Raw genomic sequence first — 24,394 nt, forward strand, 5'->3', positions numbered from 1 at the left:
CATTCCTTCTAACCAGTTTAAAGTGATCTCTTGAAATAAAGATGCAAGTGACTGACTCTCAGTTTAAAGAAGTTAACTAGAAGTTTTCCAAGTTTTAGTTGGAAAAATTTATACATTTGACTTGATTTAAATCAGTGGGGAAAGGGATATGTTTTACCAAAAGGCCCTAAATTAATGGTTTAATTTCCCTTTTTAAATTTCTAGTGAATACCTTCAGGGTTTAATATTAAGAGGCTAGTTTTTTGTTTATTCATATTTAATGGGGAAAGTAATTTAAATAAGATAAAAAACAAAATTATTAACTTATATGGATTCTAAAATATTCATTGCAGATGGGGATAAAAGTATAAGCAGAGGGCACCTGGGTGGCTCAGTCAGTTAAGCATCCAACTCTTGATTTCAGCTCAGGTCATGATCTCAGCATTGTGAGATTGAGCCCCATTTGGGCTCTGAGCTGCCAGTATGGAGGCTGGTTGGGATCCTCTCGCTCCATCTCTCTCCCTTCCCCTGCTTACTCACTCACTCACTCTCTCTCTCTCTCAAAATAAATAGACTGAAAAAAAAAAAGTATAAGCAGAAAGCTTTGGGGTATGGTAGAACATTTGCATTCGTAATACTTGGTTTTACCCTTTTTAAAATTTCTTAAATTTCCTGAACAGGTGTTCATTTTTCTCATATTTATGCTTCCAAGATTTGCTAGGTACCTAACATATTATGAATGTAGTGAATGTTGTTATGATACTATATACAACTAAAACAATATCTTCTAGGAATATAATTCAAAATATGTTGACTTGATTGAAGAACAACTTAATGAAGCACTTACTACTTACCGAAAGCCAGTTGATGGTGATAACTATGTTCGTCGAAGTAACCAAAGGTACAGACTACTTCATGGAATAATTTATTGCTGGTCCTCAAAAAAAAAAAAAAAATTAAAGCCAATTTGTAATAACTCTCTATTGTTTAAAGTGTTCTGAGTACTTGGAAATTTTACTTCCTGCACTGACATAAAAAGATCTTACAGCATGGCATTGATGGCTGAAAAATTCCAGTGTCACTCTTAATATGCTGAATACCTTACTGATCTAATTCGTATACCCTTCATGCTCTTACCCTAGTCTGTTAGTTTGAGGCCAGCTAAACTTAATTTTCTAGAGAAATCCTCATGCTCCTCCACCTTCATATTTTTTTGTATGCTGAGAAATTATATCTTTATCTAGTGCTTTAGTAGTAGTACTAATAAAGTATTAGTACTTTAAAGTAGTGCTTGGTTAAAGTATCTAGTACTTTATTAGTAGTTCTTGTTTTAATTAGCATATTGTAAGTGAGCCGATAGGCATATCAATATTCTTTGTTATACTAGATTACAGCGTCCTCATGTCTACCTGCCTGTACACCTGTATGGACAACTGGTACACCACAAAACAGGCTGTCATTTGTTGGAAGTACAGGTAAAAACATAATTTAATCATTTGAAATAGCTACAGTGGTAGGAAAAAATCTTAATATTGCTGAAGTAGTGTCTTTGCAAAAACTTTTCAAAAGCCTTAAAGTTAGTGGCATAATTGCTTTAAAAGCCATCTGTCTTATAACTGATGTAGGCATTCTGTGTTTGTAATCCTTAGACATATTACTGCCTTGCATGCCTTTCCTTTCCCGGAGGTAGGTGTTACCTTTTGCATAGCTAATTGGTTACATAGAGTAAGTAACCCACTGAAAGTCTGAGTTTCGTCCTTTACAGTTGGGGAAGTTTCTCTCTTCAGCAAAAACATACTGAAAAAGTGAATTTTGTCATTCTTGTTGGGAAGTTAAACTGAGCCTGATACAGATTTAGTTATCTTTGGTGAGCAGCAGACTGGAAGTATCAGTTCCTGTCTGTACTTCCCTGTTCCCCTGTACTTCATGAAATGTAACCGGATTAGTCAAGCAGTTATTCTTTCATGCTTAGCGCACCAAATTTATGGCTGTGAATATGTCTTGCTACTAGGTGTTTTCAATAAATGTAACCTTTTACTTATTTTAGAAATAGATATATAAGTATTTGCCTGTGTGTCTTCTGAACAATAGTAATCTAGCAGTTTATGTTCATTTTTGTATTTGTGTTCATCTCAGGAGCAAAAGTTTTGCATAAATATACTCTGTAGTGTCCTATTTTTATATTAAGTCTATGAAGACTTCTGGGGCACATATCTTTATATTAGTGTTTTTAATTTAGAATATGAACTCAGAGCCCCTGTACTAATGCTGCTTAAGAAATTTTGCATAAAATTATTTTAGAATTTTAAATACACAAAAGTTACTAAATACAAACCTTAAATGATAGGTTTTAAGATGCAGTAAGAAAATACATTAAAAACATATTGTTACTCCTATGTTTTTTTCTTTCTTTCTCCAGAATATTATTACTGAACTCTGTCATAATGTTCGTACGCCAGATTTGGATAAATGGGAAGAAATTAAAAAACTGAAAGCATCTCTTTGGGCCTTGGTTTGTAATAAACACTTCTATAAGATCTTCATCATTTTAAGATATTTCTAATTTTCCCATTAATAATAATAAAAAAAATCATTTGATTTGGAACTTGTTCTCAGATTAATGTTCTAAAACCCAGATTGTTTCTGCCCATTTTAAATATTTTTAGGCTGGAAGATAGATGATTAAACTATTAGTTTTAGTTTTTTTGCCGAGATAAATGGAACACTGATTTCTGAAGTTCCTTATTTGAGGTTTTTTTTCACATTTTTTCTCCAAGATGGGGTTAATTTTTGTTTTTAGTAGCTTTCCAAATTTCTTGAAAGAGTTACTCTTCTAAATCGATTTGATATAAGTGACTTCTTTTCTTTCAGGGAAATATTGGCTCGTCAAATTGGGGTCTCAATTTGCTACAGGAAGAAAATGTGATTCCAGATATACTAAAACTTGCAAAGCAGTGTGAGGTTCTTTCAGTCAGAGGGTATGTTATTTCACTCATAAATCTTTCTATTGTATATATATGTTATTGTTAACAAATGGCTGTGAGGGAAGACTATTTTATGATTTAGCCCATTAGAACTGTTAATTTATTGAAAGTCTTAATGATATAAGGTAAAAACAAAAAAAGTGTGGGGGAGGCACCTGGCTGGCTCAGTCAGTAGAGCATGTGACTTTTGGTCTCAGGGTGATGAGTTTGAGCCCCACATCGGGAGTAGAGTTTACTTTAAAACAAAAAAAAGGGGCGCCTGGGTGGCTCAGTTGGTTAAGCGGCCGACTTCGGCTCAGGTCATGATCTCGCGGTCCGTGAGTTCGAGCCCCGCGTCAGGCTCTGTGCTGACAGCTCAGAGCCTGGAGCCCGTTTCAGATTCTGTGTCTCCCTCTCTCTGACCCTCCCCCATTCATGCTCTGTCTCTCTCTGTCTCAAAAATAAACGTTAAAATAAATAAATAAAAAAATAAACAAACAAACAAACAAACAAAAGATTTTGGGATGCCTGGGCTGCTCAGTTAAGCGTCTGACTTTGGCTCAGGTCATGATCTCGTGGTTCATGAGTTTGAGCCCCACGTCAGGCTCACTCCACACCCCACCCCCCCACCTCTTCCCTACGTGCACTCTCTTTCAAAATAAATAAATAAATAAACTTAAAAAAATTTTTTAAATAAAGATTTTTAAATGCACTAACTTAAACATCTTAAAGAGCTCCTCCTTGCTTAATGTTATAATTCCGTTTTTATTATTATTATGTTGAAGTTTAGTAACTGGCAAATAAACAGTGACAGTGTAGCATATGTTCAAATATTGCAGTAGTTCAATAGCCCAAATGTTCTAGATTGATCCCAGAAAAGCTAGAATATGTCATTTTTTCCTAAGATTACATTACGTTCTTTCAAATTACTTCACTGAAATTACGATCTATATTAGAAAGGTTTTAGGGGGCTCCTGGGTGGCTCAGTTGGTTGAGCATCTGACTTCGGCTCAGGTCATGATCTCACGGTTGGTGGGTTCTAGCTCCATGTCAGGCTCTGTGCTGACAGCTCAGAGCCTGGAGGCTGCTTATGATCGTGTGTCTCCCTCTCTCTCTGCTCCTCCCCCGCTCATGCTCACACTCTCTCTGTCTCTCTCTCAAAAATAAATAAACATTAAAAAAAAAAGAAAGGTTTTCATGTCATTTACTGCTTCTAAGTTACTCCTAACTCCTCTAAATACATTTTTTCCACAATTTTTAATGACTTAAAAAAAATTCAAATGTACATATAGCAAACTAATATTTTTTGGTTGCTTTAAGAAATCTCAGTTTGGAAATATAAACAGTTCATTACTACATCTTTTACATACAGGACCTGTGTATACGTGCTTGGCCTCATAGCCAAAACCAAACAAGGCTGTGATATTCTGAAATGTCACAACTGGGATTCTGTAAGGCACAGTCGCAAACATCTGTGGCCAGTGGTTCCAGATGATGTAGAACAACTCTGTAATGAACTCTCATCTATCCCGAGCACTCTGAGTTTGAACTCTGAGTCAACCAGCTCTAGACATAATAGTGAAAGCGAATCTGCACCATCAAGTGAGTATTGTTGACAAGCTTACATGAAGGTAGCTAAAATTAACATTTGCATCTGTAATGGCACAATTTAAATGTATTTGTTATATTCCTGATTTACTTTTTTCTAAGATAATTTGGCACTAATGGGGTCTTGGAGAATATATTCTCTTCTCACAACAGAGAGGATAGCCACCAGCCTACATTGTTCTCTCTCTTTGCCTTCTAAATAGCTTTTGGAAAATCCTACTTACAGAGTTAAAGAAATAAGCTGTGTGCCAAAAGAACCATTCTCGTTTTTGCTTATTCTAAAATCTAACAAGTAAATTATTTATTCACTTACCTTCTTTGTTTACATGCTTTGTTCACTCATTTTTCAGATCTAGAGATTATTGAACCAGCATGTATCTGTTAAGAGATATTATATTCACATGTTCATTTTTGAGAGAGGAGATATATTTTAAACTAAATAGTGAAATTATTAAAAGATAGAGTGTCAAAATCAAAGAAAAAACAGTATGTGGTTTTAATCCCTGTGCTAAATGCTGTTAGGCATACAAAATTTAAGACGTTCTTTTTAAGAAAATAATGCAACATTTGTCAAACCACAGTTCACCAGGTCTTAAGATTCTATGAATTATAAGACGCACCAGTATTTTAGTATACCACTAAAAAAAAAAGAAAAAAAAAATGCTGCCTTTTAAGCTAGGACATACCACTGATTGCAAGATGCAGTCTGATTTTAGAGGTATTAAGTGTGAAAAATGTGCATCTTAGAATCAACAAAATATGGAAATATAATATGCAAATTTATTTAGGGTTTCTTTTTGCTTTCTTTCAAAATATATTTGAAGTAGTTTATAATTACTCAACAAAAAGTTAAAAATAAAAATAGGATAAAATGTCATAGATGTCATTAGACACCCAGATTGAGTCTTTTACTAGAATTAGACACTGAATTTAAATGAGTCCCTTAGCGCCTAAAAGAAAACAGTAAACCTAATTGGTTTAAACATGAATTTAAAATGCTGTGACTTAGGGGTGCCTGGGTGGCTCAGTCAGATTAAGTGTCCCGATTTCAGCTAAGGTCATGCGTGATCTCACGGTTTGTGGGTTTAAGCCCCGCGTCAGGCTCTGTGCTGACAGCTCAGAGCCTGGAGCCTGCTCCGGATTCTGTGTCTCCCTCTCTCTCTGCCCTTCCCCTGCTCATGCTCTGTCTCTGTCTCTCAAAAATAAACAAACATTAAAAAAAAATTTTTTTTTTAAGTACTGTGACTTAAATAAAAAAATAAAATGCTGTGACTTGGTTCCTTGGAAGTATATTTTAAGACTAGGAATTCATTTCTATTGTAATTTGAAGAATAAACTAACAGGAATCTATACCAACTGAGTGAACGTCCACGGTCAAATCTTCTTTTTTATTTTTTAATGTTTATTTATTTTGAGAGAGAGAGAGAGAGAGAGTGCGTGCGCGCAAGCAGGGAAGGGCAGAGAGAGAGGAAGAGAGAATCCCAAGCAGGCTCTGTGCTGTCAGTGCAGAGCCCGACATGGGGCTCCATCCCACAAACTGTGAGATCATGACCTGAGCCAAACTCAAACGCTTAACCGACTGAGCCACCCAGGGGCCCCTCCTTCTTTTCTCTTAATTTTATCCTGAATATTTGGAGATTTTAGAAATTCACTGCCATTAAAACAAACAATCGGCAGTAACTGGGTGGCTCAGTAGGTTAAATGTCTGACTCTTTAGGCTCAGGTCATGATCTCATAGGTTCATGAGATTGAGCCCTGTGTTGGGCTCTGCACAGTCAGCTCAGCCTGCTTGGGGTTGTCTCTCTCCCTGTCTCTCTGCCCCTCCAGTGCTTGTGTGTGCATGCATGTGCACACTGTCTCTCTCTTTTTCCCCCCTCCCCCTCTCTGTCTCTCAAATAAATAAACATTAAAAAAATAAACAGCCAAACAAGAACACACTTCATGTAAACTGTGCCATAATGAATCCTGTAATTTTTCTTTGGAAATAACCGAAGATCCTCATAATGACATAATTTCACATCTCACTCAAGTTCAGACACTTGGTCTCAAGAAGTTCTTATGTGGCTTCTCAGCAGTTTAATAACCCTTTATTTTTGACATCTTTTCCCCAGATGACTGTTAAACAAAAAATTCTGGAAATACATCACTAACAGCTGCTATGATCTTGTTTGTTGTTTTTTCTGTGCTTTTATTGACAATCCTTTGATCATAGGTATGTTCATAATGGAGGATGACCGGTTTGGCAGCAGCTCTACTAGTACATTTTTTCTTGACATCAGTGAAGACACAGAGCCAGCATTTTATGATCGGCCTGGACCTATAAAGGATAAAAATTCCTTCCCTTTCTTTGCTTCTAGTAAACTTGTGAAGAATCGTATCTTAAATTCGCTTACTTTGCCTAATAAAAAACATCGTAGTAGCAGTGATCCAAAAGGAGGGAAACTGTCATCTGAAAATAAGACAAACAACAGGCGGATCAGAACACTTACGGAGCCCAGTGTCGACTTTAACCATAGTGATGATTTCACACCCATGTCCACAGTACAGAAAACATTGCAATTAGAAACTTCATTCGTTGGGAATAAGCACATTGAAGACGCTGGTAGTACTCCAAGCATTGGAGAGAATGACTTAAAGTTCACCAAGAGTCTTGGTACAGAGAATCACAGAGAAAACACAAGCCGAGAGAGATTAGTTGTAGAAAGTTCAACAAGCTCACATATGAAGATACGTAGCCAAAGCTTTAATACAGACACTACAACAAGTGGAATAAGTTCAATGAGCTCCAGTCCTTCACGAGAGACCGTAGGTGTGGATGCTACGACTGTGGACACAGACTGTGGAAGTATGAGTACTGTGGTAAGTACTAAAACTGTTAAGACAAGCCACTATCTGACGCCACAGTCTAACCATCTATCTCTCTCCAAATCAAACTCAGTGTCCCTGGTGCCTCCAGGTTCTTCTCATACGCTTCCTAGAAGAGCACAGTCCCTTAAAGCACCCTCTATTGCTACAATTAAAAGTCTAGCAGATTGTAACTTTAGTTACACAAGTTCTAGAGACGCCTTTGGCTACGCTACACTGAAAAGATTACAGCAGCAAAGAATGCATCCATCCTTATCTCACTCTGAAGCTTTGGCATCTCCAGCAAAAGATGTGCTATTTACTGATACCATCACCATGAAGGCCAACAGCTTTGAATCCAGGTTAACACCAAGCAGGTGAGCAGATATGCACTTAAAAATGAACAATAACGGTTGCATTTTAACAGGCTTAAATGGAAAGCATTAGCCAGGTTTTACATCTACATCAGCCTCAGAACCGACCTATTAGAATTGTTTACTATGGTAGGCTGTAAGCTCCTAGTTACCCGATATGATTTGAAATGGATTCTTGCAGCTGCGAGGGGGGAAAAGAAATTCTATTAGGCCCTGAAAATAAACATACATGCTTTTCAAGGACACACAAGTCACAAGCTTTTTTTTATTTCTCGCTTCTGCAAGGATCGATTTTAAAAAGAAGCATGTCGGGGGAATCAGGAGCTTAAGACCTACAATAACAAACAACCTTTTCAGGTAGGTCAATTTAAGGCTCCAGAAGTTGACCTTACTATTATTTTTTTAAGTAACGACAGATTTCAGTGAAATTCTTTTCATTTTGTCTTAAGTAGCTGTGATTATTTGGTAGGAACCTAATGAACATTAAATGAATTCCTTGGCTCTGAGGATTCAGCAGTAGTAGTTTGCCTACACTCAAGAACATGTAGGGAGTTTCTGTGCCATATCTAAAGATTAGATCAAGTTGATCAAAATAAACAACTTTGATTTTACCTTTAAAAGATAGGCAATGTTAAATTTGACTGTTGGCAAAGATTTTTGTACCCATTCTTTGTTGTTGGGCCAGTTACTTCGAAAAACTTTCTTAGTTTTCGGTTATTAATTTACATTCATTTAAATGGATTAGTATTTGTCAAGTGCTGAGAATAGTGCCTGACACCTATCATCATCATCATCATGGGTAGTTACTTCCTTACGTAACCCATTTGGCTCTTATACAGCCAAATTCTTCAGAACATTAAGATATTATTAAGCAGTTTTGTTTCAGTGATGCCAATGCATTTAGTAGAAGGGGTTCCTTTGCAGCAGTAATAAATTGTATTTCATTTGATAGAATTTTATAAATTATGCAGTAATGTCTCATCTACCAGGAACTCACCTGGCTTTAGCAACCTCATCAATCAGAACAAACACAGGAAAATCTCTTAATAGCTTACTAGTCTAAATCTATGCAGTGAGGTTCATGAATTTTATTCAAAAGAGATAAGGTACCTCTGACCCAAATTCAGAGTGTGTTGATACTTATTCTAACAAGCAGGGATATCAGGTTTTCAGGCCTATGGAAGCAAAAATGAAAAGCTTCTGACTGGTAGAACACTCTTAACAGGAAAGGACAATTGATAAAATTGATAGCAAAGGAGGAAACTTTTATATTACAATAAAGTATTTGAAAACTCAAAGACCAGCACAGCAAGCAGGGGCAGTAAACATAGCACAACAAAGTAAGCAGTAAGAGTTGCACCATCTCACAGCTCAGTGCAGTAACCGAAGCACCATTAACTCTGAAGCATCCTGTTCATTATGTGTCATTGAAGCAGGCATTTCTATCCGAATTGTTGAAAGCACAGATTAGAAAGTTGTACTGCTTAAATATTCATAAGAATAGACCAGAAAAAGACAGCTACCCCAGATCATTTATTTCCTAACCAGTCTGGATTCTTAGAATCTTATTTCCTGTATTCTCTATTAGACCAGGAGAAGGTGGTTTGGGAATTTTACTCCTGGAGTAAAATGTGAAGTTATTGGTGTTATAAAGGATGATTAGGTGTTTTAATTTCTTGGGAGGGAAATAAGTAAAAACAAGAAAAAAACAGGAGAGCCAGGAACAGCTTGTGCGAAGGCATGACAGCATAACGAAACTTCACGTTCATCAAATCTTTCATTTGTTCTTCAAATTGTATTGAGTACTTGCTATGTACCAGGTTCCATGGGGGTAAAATTGTGTTCCTACCCCTTTCCTTTATTGAGTTCGTTCAGAGAAAATGAAAATGATGGAAGATAACTACAAGTTTACTTTAAAATAACAGTTTGGAAGCCAGGCTGAGAAGGATTATTATTCTTTGTTTTTTTGTTTTTTGTTTTTTTTTCTCATAAAATTAAAAAAGCAGGCTTGTAGATACCTGTGATATAATGGATGGCATGAATCCAACAGTCTTAAAAAATCATATCTCACTGAGATGTCTCCTTGGGACATGATACAACAAACACTCGATTAGGAATCCTTAATCCTAAATTCTAATCCTGGCACTGAGTGAATGAGCTTGAACAAGGAACAAGGTTTCATAAATTATGCTATAATGTCTCATCTGCCTAGAATTCAGCAGCTTTGCAAACTTCCTCAATCCAGAACGAAACCAGGCAGACTTCAGTTGCTCACTGTTGTGAATCTATGTAGTAAAGTTCATGAATTTTGGAATATCTAGGCCTCAGTTGCCTTATCTAATGGAATTTGGACTAGATCAGTGGCTTTAAGCTTTTCAAATGTTGCGTTTTAGGTAGAGAAACTCTTTCTTCACAAAAGCATTTCTATGGAAACCCAATATGGATAATAGATTAAAATGGATCTACTTAGTTGAGATAGGGATTGGGAGGGCAAGTGATCCAATAATTCCTTCCTTTATCTGCAGTACTCCTTTAAGAGTTTTATGGAGTACGAGAGGTTTAACAGAATACAATTTAAAAACCGCTGACCTATGTTATGAAATTTGTCAGTTTCAACTATGAGTGGTTTTTAAGCGGACATTAGAAATTAGTGGTTTTTATTATGATAATCTTAATAGCTACTATTTATGAAGGATTTATTTTGTATGCATTATAAAATAATTTTTCTAAATATCAGGTTACATTATTAAATTTTAAATGACTTGGGTTTCCGAATGCCAGTGTACATTAACTCTGGAGCCTTGTGTAGTGCCTTGTATAAACAAAGCAGGCCCCTACTAAATATTTTAGCATGGATGTTGCATGAATAAGAAATCTGTATGAGAAAGATGCATGATATTAGGGAAATATCAGCATACCGTATTTATTATGGCATCACTAGTAAGGCGTGCTTTGAGGAAGTATCAGTGCTTCAAATAAGACTATCTTGTAATGTTTACAAATGATAACATTATTGCTGTTTTGTGTCTGTCTTCTGTGTTACATAAATCTTGTTGCCACACAATAAGTGTTTATTCTTATTTTTCATAAAAATAATGTTAAATGGAGTTAATAGACATGCCCTTAGTTAACTTATAGCAAAGTTTGTAGTTTGAAAGGATTGTGAAGATAACCCTTGGATCATACCTGTGACTTCTAAGATTTGTTTTGTTTTGTTTTGTTTTGCTTCTAGATATTGAAAGTTCTAATTGCCCACCTTGACACTTTTACCTGGGAGGCCATAGCAGTTGTTTTTCCTAACGGTCTCATTACTGATGATCTTTTGTATGTCATTTTGTAACAGCTAAATAATTTCAAGTGTTTTTATGCTCTTAATAAACGATGGCACTGTTTAGTACTTGACTAGCTACTTATCTTTTATGAAGTTACAAAAATAAATTATAATTTCATATAAATTGTATCTGATTAATATTACAAATCAAGAAACTAATGCAAGTGGATTTTTGTTTTACGGTTTTGTAGGTTCATGAAAGCTTTAAGTTATGCGTCATTAGATAAAGAAGACTTACTGAGTCCTATTAATCAAAATACCCTGCAGCGATCCTCGTCAGTGAGATCCATGGTGTCCAGTGCAACATACGGTAGTTCAGATGACTATATTGGTCTTGCTCTTCCAGTAGACATCAATGACATATTCCAGGTATCATAAGTCCTCTTGTTTTCTTACTAGTTGGTTTCCTATTATTTCATACCCTGTGACTCCTTACTAGAAATTGTATCTTCGAGCAAATACTGTTTTAGGGGAAGATCATTTTTTAAGGCAGTTTTGTTTAAAGACGTTTCATGATGGAAACTGTTTCACCTTTCTCTACTATTCTGTACTTTTTAATTCAGTATTTTCAAGTCCCGGAACATGATCCTTCCTTCTCTTCCCAAACCAAATCAGCATCTTGTTTTATTTCTTTATCGGTATATTCTCTATAGAAGTTTAGTGAAACTTTAACTGCTTTTTAGTCACATTTGACTTACCCTTGTGTGTTTTTTCACATGTAACATTGTGGACGTTTCACAGTACATTCCTTGGTTTTTTTAAACCTGTGTATCCTGTATAAGGCGGCCGCATGTGCCCAGTATATAAGGTGGCCCTGATCCCAGCAGATACTCACAAATATCTCCATGGTAGATGGTACTGAAGAAGACGCATTTGCTCAGGAGTCTAAAGACATTTTAGATAAATTCTAAAATAATCATTCAATATTTATTGAAATTACCAAGAATAAATAAGGACTTTAAGAATTTTATTTTGTCAGATGTTGGTAATTTAAGCTTCTTTAGTGAACTTTTTGTGGTAGGTTCATGTGCTATAGTAATTCTATTTAAGATTGCATTTAATTTAATTTTGCTAATATTCATAAAGTGAACTTCTTCATAATTTATCTATTTTAGGTAAAGGATATTCCCTATTTTCAGACAAAAAACATACCTCCACATGATGATCGAGGTGCCAGGGTGTTTGCCCATGATGCAGGAGGTAATGCATGGTTTAAGTTCTTTTGAGACTCCTCTTTATATTAAAAAGAAAATTGTTTTTAAAACAAAATTGATATAAAGAAAAATATTTTTAGTAGGATGACATTAAAAATTCAGATATACTTACTTTTGGGTCAGCTTAAAAATTATACCAAAATAATTGCGTTAATTTAAAATTAAACCACAGTATGTTTTTATTTTTATGAGGGGCTTAAAGTGTTCTTCCAACTAAGCCTCTCAAGAAGACAAAAATTGGATCAGTTGATTTAAAAATTATGCGTGAAAAACTTGCAACACTAATTCTTTCAAAAGGTCTAAGAAACAGGTTTGGGGAAAAGAGATGAAAATATATTTTACGTGATCTCTGTTTGTTTTGAACTGTAAGATTTTAATGAATGTATGCATATCAGCCACAGATTAAAGCGTCATAATCTTGATCCTTTTTAAACAATTACCTCTTTAGACTTAGAATTATTACATTTCTTTATGGAAATACTGAGAATAATTGAAATGATGCCTTAATTGTATAATTTTAATTTTCCATCTTCTATTTAGAATTTCATATGAAACTAATATATAAGCATATCTTCTAATTTTAATTTCCTAATTTAAAGCAAATTAGATTTTGAGTCATGGAAAGACTTCTGATTTTCTTCCCTAGTTTTTCTTCTTCAAAAATTCACATAGTTTGAGGTACCTTGAAAGAGATGTCATTGATTTTATCAGATTCTGTTTCATGTTTACTTATGCACAGGTCTTCCATCTGGAACTGGAGGTCTTGTAAAAAACTCTTTTCACTTGCTACGACAACAGATGAGTCTTACAGAAATAATGAATTCGATCCATTCAGATGCTTCTCTGTTTTTAGAAAGTACAGAAGACACTGGATTACAGGAACATACAGATGATAACTGCCTTTATTGTGTCTGTATCGAAATTCTGGGTTTCCAGCCCAGTAACCAACTAAGTGCAATATGTAGTCATTCAGGTGAGTGATTATGAGCTTTTCCACGTCATCTGAGTCTGCTCCAGTCACAAGTCATGTCCCAGCTCTGATGACCATCCCTCTTACTCCATTCTTACTACCCTAGCCTTAGTTCAGTCACTCATCATTTCCTATTGGAGTGTTAGTGTCTCTGTCTCCAGTTTTGGCCCCTTCCAATTCATCTTTCATACTGTTTTCTGGGATTAGTCTGTTGACAGTTCTTTAACTGGCTATTCATGCCCAACACATAAGACTCTTTGTGTGATCTGTCTGTTGTCTTTTATTGTTGTTTTTTTTTTTAATGTTTATTTATTTTGGAAAGAGAGAGCCAAGTGGGGGAGAGGCAGAGAGAGAGGAAGACAGAATCCCAAATGGGCTTCACGCTGTCTGCACAGAGCCTGACATGGGGCTCGAACCCAAGAACCGCAAGGTCATGACCTGAGCCGAAATCAAGAGTCTGAGGCTTAACCATCTGAGCCTCCCACACACCCCCTTTTTTTCTCTAACGTTAGTAAAATACAGTGTTCTGTTAGTTTCAAGTGTACAATATAATTATTCAACAATTCTGGTCTTCTTTCAATATTTTTAAATTCCAGTATGGTTAATGTACAGTGTTATGTTTCAGGTGTACAATACAGTGATTCAGCAATTCTGTACATTACTCAGTGTTCATCGTGATAGGTATGCTCTTGATCCTCTGCATCTCTTTCACCCCTGGCCCCACCATCTCTCCTCTGGCAATCACTGTTTTGTTTTCTGTGTTTTAAGTGTTTTTTTGTCTTTGTTTTTGTTGTTTTTTGAGAGAGAGCTTGTTGCGTAGGGGCAGCGGGAGAGGGAGAGAGAGAATCCCAAGCGGGATCCACGCCCAGTGCAGAGCCTGACATAGGGCTCAATCCCACGACCACGAGATCACGACCTGAACCTAAATCAAGAGTTGGGCGTTCAACATGCTGAGCCACCCAGGCACCCCTAGTCTAACATGATCAGAGCACTTACGTTAGACTACAGCTGGGCAGAATCATCAACACAAAGTCTGTTGTATCGTAAGGTGTTGAGTACGTCATGTAATTGATTAAATACTCTGCTGAACGTGAAACAGAATGGCTTTGTGGGAACAGGACGGTTGTAGTGTATTAGCTGTTTACTCTCATGATCACATGGCTGACCGAGAGCTGTGGCTCGCTGTCACTGTCCAGCATCACGAGAGAGGATCATACTGCAGATCGCTAGCCCAGGGAAAGATCTAAATTCCAAATTTGAAGCAGTTTCTACTGAATGTGTATCATTTTTGCACCATCATAAAGTCGACCTGTCATCAGTTGAGGACCATCTGTATTAGCAACTTCAAATTAATATGTGTTTATATGAGCATTTAAAGTGTTTCCATAGATATCCTTTCTTGGTGAATATCATTTAGCCACAATCAAGAAAAACCTGGTCATTACTAAAGTTCTCTGAGTTACTCTTCTAAATTTCTCCTTGATAGTCTGATTCAGAGCTTTCCAACTGATGGGTTGCAGCATGCTGATGCACCATAAATAAGATATGGGTATGCTAAGTTAATTAATTCCCTTAATGTTTCCATGCCCCCTAGGGCCTGGGTTTGGACAAACCCTTGGCCTAGGCACTTTCCACTGTGAACAGCCCTGTCCAGGGCCCCAGTGTGCTGTAATTATTCTCATTTCCTGTGAGTGAGAGGTTTGGGCAGTATTGTTCTGATGTATTATACACGGTAGAAAATAGTGTGGTTTTAAATCATTTGGCTCTACATCGTTTATGATATTTTAGTTTCTGCAAGTTCTGCTTCATTTATATACTTATTCATCAAACACTTATGAAACAGTTACGATGGATTTTACTATACTGTTTTCTACTTAATTTTATCAAACAAGAAATAGGGAAACCAGCCCTCCAATTACCTAGTCAGAAGACAGTCATAGCTAATTTAATCCATTTGTGACCTGTAGCTGGGAGAGTGATCGGCAGAGAGCATCGTGGGGTTTGGGACTTGTGAAACACTTGCTGGAAGCAGAAAGGTGCTCACCTTGGCATAGCTGTCAGAGCCTCTCAGCTGGTGCGCCAGTGACGTGAAGTGTTTCTAAGGAACAGCAGGGGAAAAATCTGAACTGGGAAATGATTGCAGTTTGTTACTGATACCCATCTCAGAAGCATGAAGGGAGGAAGGCCAAATGGTTAAAAAGTCACCGAACTTTTATTCGTTCATGCCCTCAACATAATATTTATTATGCCACTACCGTGGGCCAGACATTAAACTAGATGACAGGAAAACTTTTGTGAGGGAAGGAAAACAAAAAATAACACACTGTTCTTACACTCTCTGAGCTTCAGTTCAGTGGGGGAAAGAAATGGATGAATGGATTGACTGATCAGTCACTTGATCAATTGATTATGTAAATATAACACTGCATTTGTAGTAAGTGTCATCAAGGGTAGGTACATGGTATTAGCAAAGGATTACAACCAAATAGGCAAGTCAAAGAGGAGACTTCTGAAGAAGTCATTATTGAGCTGTGGTCTAAAAAATGAATAGAAGCTAACAAAGTAAAGACTGGCATATAGAGAATTTGAAGAGAGAGTGAACAGTCTGAGCAAAGGTCTTCTCTTATGAGAGTGTACGTGGGAAGTAGGAGGGACTGAAAAGACACCTGTGTGAATAGAGCTCAGAAAGCAAGACGGAAGAGGATGTATGATCTAGAGAGATAGGCAGAGACCTGGCCCTGCAGATCTCTTGCTGCCCAGAGTATGGTCAGAGGACCAGCAGCATCAGCATCACCTACGAGTTTGTCAGAAATGCAGAATCTCACACTCCACACGTAGAATCAGAATCTGCACTTTCGCGAGATTCCCAGGTTGTTCATGTGCACAGTACAGTTTCAGAAGCATTCCTGTAGGCCACCTGGAAGATTCTGTATATCAGAAAGAAGACATCCGTATTGTCCATGGCAGATAACTAAAAACTAATCCCTGTACTATTTAATGACCATTTTAAAGGAGCATCAAGACTAGAGCTTATTTCATTCTTTAGAACATCTGGTCTGGCAGTTGTTCAAACATGTAAAGCTCAAAGGAAAGGCTGTTGGAAGAGGGTATTTGCTAACATCCTGTTCTGCTTCTGCCACCTTCACAGATGTTCGTGCAATTATATAGTTCTAGTGTACTTAGAAGAATGAGTTGTTGTTTTTTTTAAATGAGAACGGATGACATGTTCAGAGATAGGATGTGATTCTAACAGGTTAGACATGTTAGGAGTTATCATCGCTGGCTAAAGGGAAGGCTGAAATACATAAAAGTTTATAACTTTTCAGAAACATGTCAGTTGAATATAGTTTAAATTTCTTACTGTTCTTGTGCTGGAATATTTTGTCATCATAGTCCCTGGGGAGTTCATCAACTGAGTCTAAAATAACACGTTCGTCTCTTACCTGGTTATTCAGCACTACTGCTTTTTTTATTTTTTTATTTTTTTAATTTACATCCAAATTAGTTAGCATATAGTGCAACAATGATTTCAGGAGTAGATTCCTTAATGCCCCGTGCCCATTTAGCCCATCCCCCCTCCCACAACCCCTCCAGTAACCCTCTGTTCTTCTGTCAGTTGGCTTTTAGTTTTGCTGATTGTTTCCTTTGCTGTGCAGAAGCTTTTTATTTTGATGAGGTCCCAATAGTTCATTTTTGCCTTTGTTTCCCTTGCCTCTGGAGATGTGTTGCATAAGAAGTTACTGTGGGCAGGATCAAAGAGGTTTTTGCCTGCTTTCTCCTCGAGGATTTTGATGGCTTCCTGTCTTACATTGAGGTCTTTCATCCATTTTGAGTTTATTTTTGTGTATGGTGTCAGAAAGTGGTCCAGGTTCATTCTTCTGCATGTTGCTGTCCAGTTTTCCCAGCACCACTTGCTGAAGAGACTGTCTTTATTCCAGTGCATATTCTTTCCTGCTTTGTCAAAGGTGAGTTGGCCATACGTTTATGGGTCCATTTCTAGGTTCTCTGTTCTGTTCCACTGATCTGAGTGTCTGTTCTTGTGCCAGTACCATACTGCCTTGATGATTATAGCTTTGTAGTATAGCTTGAAGTCTGGGATTGTGATGCCTCCTGCTTTGGTTTTCTTTTTCAAAATCGCTTTGGCTGTTCAGGGTCTTTTCTAGTTCCATACAAATTTTAGGATTATTTGTTTTAGCTCTGTGAAGAATGCTGGTGTTATTTTGATAGGGATTGCATTGAATATGTAGATTGCTTTGGGTAGTATCGACATTTTAACAATATTTGTTCTTCCTATCCAGGAGCATGGAATCTTTTTCCATTTTTTTGTGTCTTCTTCAATTTCTTTCATAAGCTTTCTATAGTTTTCAGTGTATAGATTTGTCACCTCTTTGGTTAGATTTATTCCTAGGTATTTTATGGTTTTGGGTGCAATTATAAATGGGACCGATTCCTTGATTTCTCTTTCTGTTGCTTCATTCTTGGTGAATAGGAATGCAACCGATTTCTGTGCATTGATTTTATATCCTGCAACTTTGCTGAATTCATGAATCAGTTCTAGCAGTTTTTTGGTGGAATCTTTTGGGTTTTCCACATAGAGCATCATGTCATCTGCGAAGAGTGAAGTTTGACCTCCTCCTGACCGATTTGGATGCCTTTGGCACTGCTGCTTTTTAAGTACATCTTTAGTTCTCAAATCTTTTGGCAATAGTTTTACTTTTTAAATCCATGAATGATGAAGTAGCATGTGTTATTTTAAGTGGCTGAAAGACACATGATTTCCTTAATAACCAGAATTTTAAAACTACGCCAATTTATAACTTTTCTTTTCCAAGGAACCAAAGTATTTTCTGCTTAGTATTATGTAAATAGTAATCTTAGGAAGTGCTTAGAGGTGAGAGGAGGGAGTGATATCTGTTTTGTGGAAAAAAAAACATAGGGGGAGATTGACATTGGTTTGGTTTCCTGGGCTTTAAAAATAGGGCTTTTTTTCTGTACTGTGACAACGTGCTATAGTAGAAAGACTACTGGACCATCTGTCAAGAGCTCTTACCTTCTGGCTAAGTGTGTGTCTCCTTTCTCTGAATTTCTTTTCTTTCATGAGATGAGAGCCTTAATTAATTTCCAGTATGTCTTATAGTACGAAGGTTGTATGATTTTATAGGTTGACCCGTGTTACTCCCTAAGAGGATAGCCAAAGACTTCCCGATTTCCATTTGCCCTAATCACTTTAAGTGCTCAGGAAAATTTTAAATAAAAAAATTAATGTCATCTTAGAAACACTGAGATGTTTGGTTGACTTCAAAATCCCATCTAGGAGTACCTTAGCAGTGCATGGGAAGGGTAGTAAGTTTAATTCTAAGGAATGAACTGATGATAAGCCCAGGGAAGTATGATTCTTATATTGGTAATTATTAAATGGGGAGAAAAGCAAGTCATAGAATAATAGTATAGTATAATCTTACTTAACACACCCAAAGAATAAGAAAAAGAAATTTAAAATAGCAAAAGATCTTAAAGATACATATATGTCAAACTTTTTAACCATATTTCCCTTTAGGGAGGCATTTAGTTTGGGGGTGGGAGTCATGGGTGAGGGAGTAGATAAGGTACCTTCATGTTTTATTCTATATATGTCTTTATTTGAATTCTTTAATCACTAGTTTTATGTTATTTTTGTAATTTAGGAAAATTTATGTATAAAATCTTTAGAATTTAACAAATTTCACTATCTGAACAGTCTGAATTTATTTCCAAGATCATTATGGAAAATGTTGAAAATTGGAAAGAAATTAAAAGGAATCATCTCCTCTCTGGTATATAATGCAAGCATAGGAATTAAGCCATTATAATGATACTTTAATTGCAATAATTAATTTTTTCTTCAGACCTTCAAGACATTCCATATTCTGATTGGTGTGAGCAGACTATCCATAATCCCTTAGAAGTGGTTCCTTCTAAGTTTTCAGGGATTTCTGGATGCAGTGATGGAGTGTCTCAAGAAGGCTCAGCCAGCAGCACCAAAAGCACAGAATTGTTGTTAGGTAAGTTTCAGATTCAAATCCAAACATTGTTAGTAAAACTATACTTCGTTTTGTGGTTGTTGTTGATAAATAATGTTAATTGATGTTATCTCAAAATTGTGGCAAGCCTGTTTTAGTCAGGTGTACTTATCAGTACCTGTATTTAGTCACCTGTATCAGCTGCTGAGGTGTGTCCTTTTAATTGGCTTCTTGCATTAGAATTTTATTTCCAGAACGATCAGTAGATTATGCGCAGTTTATCTCTGTCTTAGATCTTTAGTTTAAGAACAAATTTCATGAGTTGTAATCATTTTCTATTGTGACAAAGATAAAATATTTTAATCGCCTTTTCAGGTGTTAAAACAATTCCAGATGATACACCAATGTGCCGCATACTCCTTCGTAAAGAAGTTCTGAGATTAGTCATTAATTTGAGTAGTTCAGTTTCAACTAAATGTCATGAAACTGGGCTTTTAACGTAAGTAAACCATGAGTATTCTCTGTTCTGCTCTTTAGGGTAAAAAAGATCCTTGAAACACTTCAAAAGTTAGACTAATTAGCTTACATCCATAGTTCTGCGTGGTATATCTGTGTGAGGCTAGATTTCCTTCGTGTACTTCAAACAAAATAATGTATTACAGTAACAAATGGAATGCAGAAGTAGGTATGTGAATCTGTCTTCTGTTAAGCCGGACTTGAAGAGATCTGTAAAAATGTAAAACAATACCACTCTTCCTACTTTTTAGTTTTGGAAAATACTTTTTATTAAATATATGTGTTTATGTTAACAAGTAATGGGCTTATTTTTTAAAAGAATTAATGTATATTTTGAAATCTTCTCAATTTTAATTTCTAATATGGTAATTAACAGTGACTGTAACCCACACAAAAATAAGCTTTTTGGGGTCTTGAATAATTTTTAAGAAAGGGTGGGAATTGTGAGACTGAACAATTTAAGATAAGTGGACCTATACAAAAACAAGTGATATTTTCTTGGTTTAATTTTTCCCCCCTATTTTTCCTCTTTCTCGTAGTACAAGTTGCAGAATTTTTATTGTTTTTCTAAAGCAGAGCAGCATGATAAAAGAAAATTTACATTGAACCATTACCATCTTCGATCTGCACTGTTAAAAAGCAGTGGTCCTCACAAGAAACACAGTGCAGAGTCTCCTGTGGGCCTTTAAAAAAACAGGAACACAGAGGCGCCGGGGTGGCTCAGTCGGTTGAGCGTCCGACTTCGGCTCAGGTCATGATCTCACGGTCCGTGAGTTCGAGCCCCACGTTGGGCTCTGTGCTGACAGCTCCGAGCCTGGAGCCTGCTTCCCATCCTGTGTCTCCCTCTCTCTCTCTGCCCCTCCCCCACTCTCACTTTGTCTCACTCTCTCAAAAATTAAAAAAAAAAACAAACAAAAAAACCCAGTAACACAGAGGTCCTACTGCAGACTTTCCGGCCACACACTCTCTAGCAGTAGCGGGTCTTTAGCCTGTGTATTACCCCGCATACCCCACCCCTGATTCTGAGTTAAAAGCCACTGTTAGAAGGTGGAAGATAGAAAGAGATAGCCCAGTTAAGGATATTAATAACTTCAAACTAACTTTTAAAACTTCTTTCTATTTTTCTTTTTATTTTTTATTAAGTTGGACGTGGAGCCCAACATAGGCCTTGAACTCACGACCCTGAGGTCAAGCCCTGAGCTGAGATCAAGAGTCGGACACTTAACCAAAAACTTACTTCTATTTAAAAATTTAATTTTGAAAATAGTTAAGTCATCCTAGGTGGATAAATAAATTTTGCAATTTCTCATGCTAGTGAAAAAGAGTATTTCTGGTAACCCCAAACTTAAAATGTCTAGTTTAAGTGTGAGCTAGGGATACTTAATATTTTATATTCTTAGGCCAATATGCCATCGAATCAATGTCTAGAGGGAAAACATTTAAAAAGTGATATTTTGGTGGAAAAATAGGTAAGTTGTTTTTACAGTTTTTATCCCACCATCATCTTTTCTTCGGTTTTAGAATTAAGGAGAAGTATCCTCAAACATTTGATGACATCTGCCTTTATTCTGAGGTTTCTCATTTGCTCTCACACTGCACATTTCGACTTCCGTGTCGGAGGTTCATACAAGAATTATTTCAAGATGTACAGTTCTTACAAGTAAGTAGCACTCGTACTTAGGAAGTTTACCTTTCGAGAATAATTCTGTGTTTGGATAAGTTAAAGGACAGATTGTATCTGTTGATACGCCAGCAAGTCACCACTTCTCTCCTAGATGCATGAAGAAGCAGAGGCTGTGCTGGCAGCACCACCAAAGCCACCTGCAGTGGACACAGCTGCTGAGTCCTGACCTCGGTGCTTATCGCGTGCATAGATGGACGCCATATATACTCAGACTTGCAGAGTTCCTAACAAAAAGCCTCAGAAAATGCTGACCGGGCGGCAAAGACAGGAGTAGCTTCTGTTCCAGCGATCACTGGTACACGCACAGTTGGAACTTCGGACTTCCCCAACCGGAACAACTTCCTCTTGTCCCTGTTGAGCCCTCTGGGGGTTCGCTGTTCATTACCACACTTTTAAGAATTTTAGTTACCATTATATGCAAGAGCCAAGCACTGAATACCTACGTAGGTTTTCTACTTTTTCCTTTTAAGAGCGTAACCACAGTGGAACAATAATAGGATATGCAGAAGCACCCTTCACACAGTTATTTCTGAATTCTTTTTTTAGGGTAAATCTAAAGATGCCTTGTTTGTTAACTAATTCGTGGAAACCAGGAATCGGTGTCTCTGAGGCTGCACCCCGTTACCACAGCGGGGTGTGCGAGAACTGCTGGTATTAGAGCGGGAACTTTGGCCCTTCCGCATCTTTCCTAATGTTTGTAACACTACTTCAGAGGTTTGCAACCTCAAAGCAAAAGAAGAGCCTCAACAACCCAGAACTTGTATAAGTTATTTTGATGTTACTAGACTTGCATCACAGTTTGTTTGTTTTCTGTCTCTTCACTTTTGTTGCAGTGTGTTGTTATAGGCTATCTGAACCAATTAAGGTTTTTCACTACAGTTCTTGATTCGTATCGGAACATCATTTTATAATTCAGTATTTCCCATTTGTAGAATGCACATGTTTTCAGTGGACTTGTCATTTTCATCAACTTCCCATATCACCATTTGAAACAGGAACCAGAGCGAGCACTATTAAATGAGACCTAAAGCAAAAGAAGGCAGTAAGTTGACACTTGGGATTTCCTGAGGAAGAGATAAGTTTGCCTCCGATTTACACATTCCGTGGGAAAAGAAGAGCCATATTTCCTTAAAAAAAAAAAAATCATTAATGCAAACTTTAATTATGATTAAAAATTGTAGTGAAAAGCCTTAAGTACCAAATTTTAAAGCAGCAGTAATTTAATTTTTATATCAGTGTTCTTGTTTTGCACAAACTAAATGCGGTGATAGGTGAGTTTATCAACACAACAATTGCCTTTATCACATTTGTGAAGCTGTTAAGTTGATGAGGGCAAGGTTTTGTTTATTTGTGTGTTTAATTTGTATATGTTTAAAGATATTTGGAAATCTTTACAGGAATTAAACATATATGCAAATTTGTATATAAAAATAGCATGGCCATCACCATTAGAATGCTTGTAAATGAAAGGATTATCTTTTTTGAGGTCTATATATAATAGAAAAAAAAATCCAGCTGGACTGATTAGGACCCTTTTTTAATTCATTTGTTTATACCATTTTTACAGTTACACATCAGCTTTGCCACACAGTACCTTGATGAATATTTTCCCATATTACAGATTGTTTTTATAACGGGCTTGTTCTTTGAGATCTCTGTAAAGAACCCTGTGAACTAGGAAACGTAACTCACAGAGATACTGTGTTTTTTGTTTCGTTTTGTTTTGTTTCTGTTTTTTTAATTTACTGGCACTGAAAGTTCCATCCGGGATGAAGCACTTCATCTCACTTCATAACGCCTCTTGACCGCGCTTCGTCCGGTGCGTTCTCGCGTGCACCGTGCAGCAGCGTCACCGTCACAGCAGAGAAGGGCTGCAGGCTGCTGCTCGTGTTCAGAAGTGGTTCTTCGGATTTGCTCTCGTAAAACCAAGTGACAATAAAATATTGTTTTTCACTTTAATTTATCACTGAACCCAAGTGTTTATTTAAATGTTAACAGTACTTTTAAGAACGTTGGTTGCCTGTCACCTTGGTCTTTGGTCTTGGACGATTGAACTGCCTTCCAGAAACCAAATGTCAGAGATATTAGACCAAATAGTGGTTAAAAACTCCAAAGGAGGTAATTTAGTAATCTTATTCATTCATGATGGGGTTGACATATTTTAGACATTCATTTTAAACACTACCTCAGTTAATATAGAGTATAAAATCTGTGGTTTAATCCCTCAAAAGTTAATAGTAATTCTTTCTTAACATACACACACACACACACACACACACACACACACACCACACACATACACACACACACACACCTGTCCCCATCCTGGACCTCATTTCACTCATCCATCCTGGAATGAAGTCTTTGTTACTATTAGCCTAACAGTTTTTTGTTGTTGTTGTTGTTGTTGTTGTTGTTGTTTGACTTTTACTTTGAAAGACATGTATGTATGCATTATAGTAATTGCCTATAGCACTTAGTTTGGGGAGACAGAGTTTTGTGGTTATCAGTAATCTAAGGGAAAAAAAAAGTCTGTACTTAAATGTATAGTGCTATTTGGTTTATCCATGTTTCACTGATGGGTCTAATATGTTTTCAAGTACTCATTTGTATAAAAGACTTTTATGATGCAAAATGCTCACATGCAGTGCCAAGTGATTAACTTAGTATTTAAAAATTTTAAATTATAGCAGAAAAGATTAGGAATGGTGTCAGTGGTAATAGAAATAATTGAGAAAATCATCTATAAATAATAGGTAACTACCAGACTATAAAGTACCAAAATAATGTCAATACTGTAGTTTTTTTGAGATTTTAGAATTAATCTTAGTCCATATAAATTTGTACTATTGGTAATTATTGAATAATTGGGAGGAATTTGGGCAGTTGTGCTTGTTGTAAGCTGTGAATAT

General features: G+C 36.6%; 1 protein-coding gene across 9 annotated transcripts in view; it reads left to right on the forward strand.

Moving 5' to 3' along the window:
• Nucleotides 1-23,441, forward strand: part of RICTOR (RPTOR independent companion of MTOR complex 2) — a 119,686-nt gene extending 96,245 nt beyond the window's left edge. For 6 of the 9 annotated variants that reach the window (XM_042951588.1, XM_042951604.1, XM_042951626.1 and 3 more), the window contains 14 exons: nt 771-880; nt 1,367-1,454; nt 2,399-2,491; nt 2,851-2,957; nt 4,315-4,544; nt 6,763-7,771; nt 8,054-8,125; nt 11,291-11,468; nt 12,215-12,299; nt 13,053-13,286; nt 19,169-19,324; nt 19,658-19,781; nt 21,320-21,458; nt 21,574-23,441. In XM_042951588.1, coding sequence (XP_042807522.1) covers nt 771-880; nt 1,367-1,454; nt 2,399-2,491; nt 2,851-2,957; nt 4,315-4,544; nt 6,763-7,771; nt 8,054-8,125; nt 11,291-11,468; nt 12,215-12,299; nt 13,053-13,286; nt 19,169-19,324; nt 19,658-19,781; nt 21,320-21,458; nt 21,574-21,648 — 2,700 coding nt within the window. In that variant the 3' untranslated portion in view covers nt 21,649-23,441. The remainder of the gene's footprint in view (nt 1-770; nt 881-1,366; nt 1,455-2,398; nt 2,492-2,850; nt 2,958-4,314; nt 4,545-6,762; nt 7,772-8,053; nt 8,126-11,290; nt 11,469-12,214; nt 12,300-13,052; nt 13,287-19,168; nt 19,325-19,657; nt 19,782-21,319; nt 21,459-21,573) is intronic. The other 3 variants (XM_042951601.1, XM_042951594.1, XM_042951639.1) reach the window with 3 other exon arrangements.
• Nucleotides 23,442-24,394: the final 953 nt, after the last annotated feature.

The sequence above is a fragment of the Panthera leo genome, chromosome A1 (genome assembly GCF_018350215.1).
Source record: "Panthera leo isolate Ple1 chromosome A1, P.leo_Ple1_pat1.1, whole genome shotgun sequence".
NCBI classification, from domain to species: Eukaryota; Metazoa; Chordata; class Mammalia; order Carnivora; family Felidae; genus Panthera; species Panthera leo.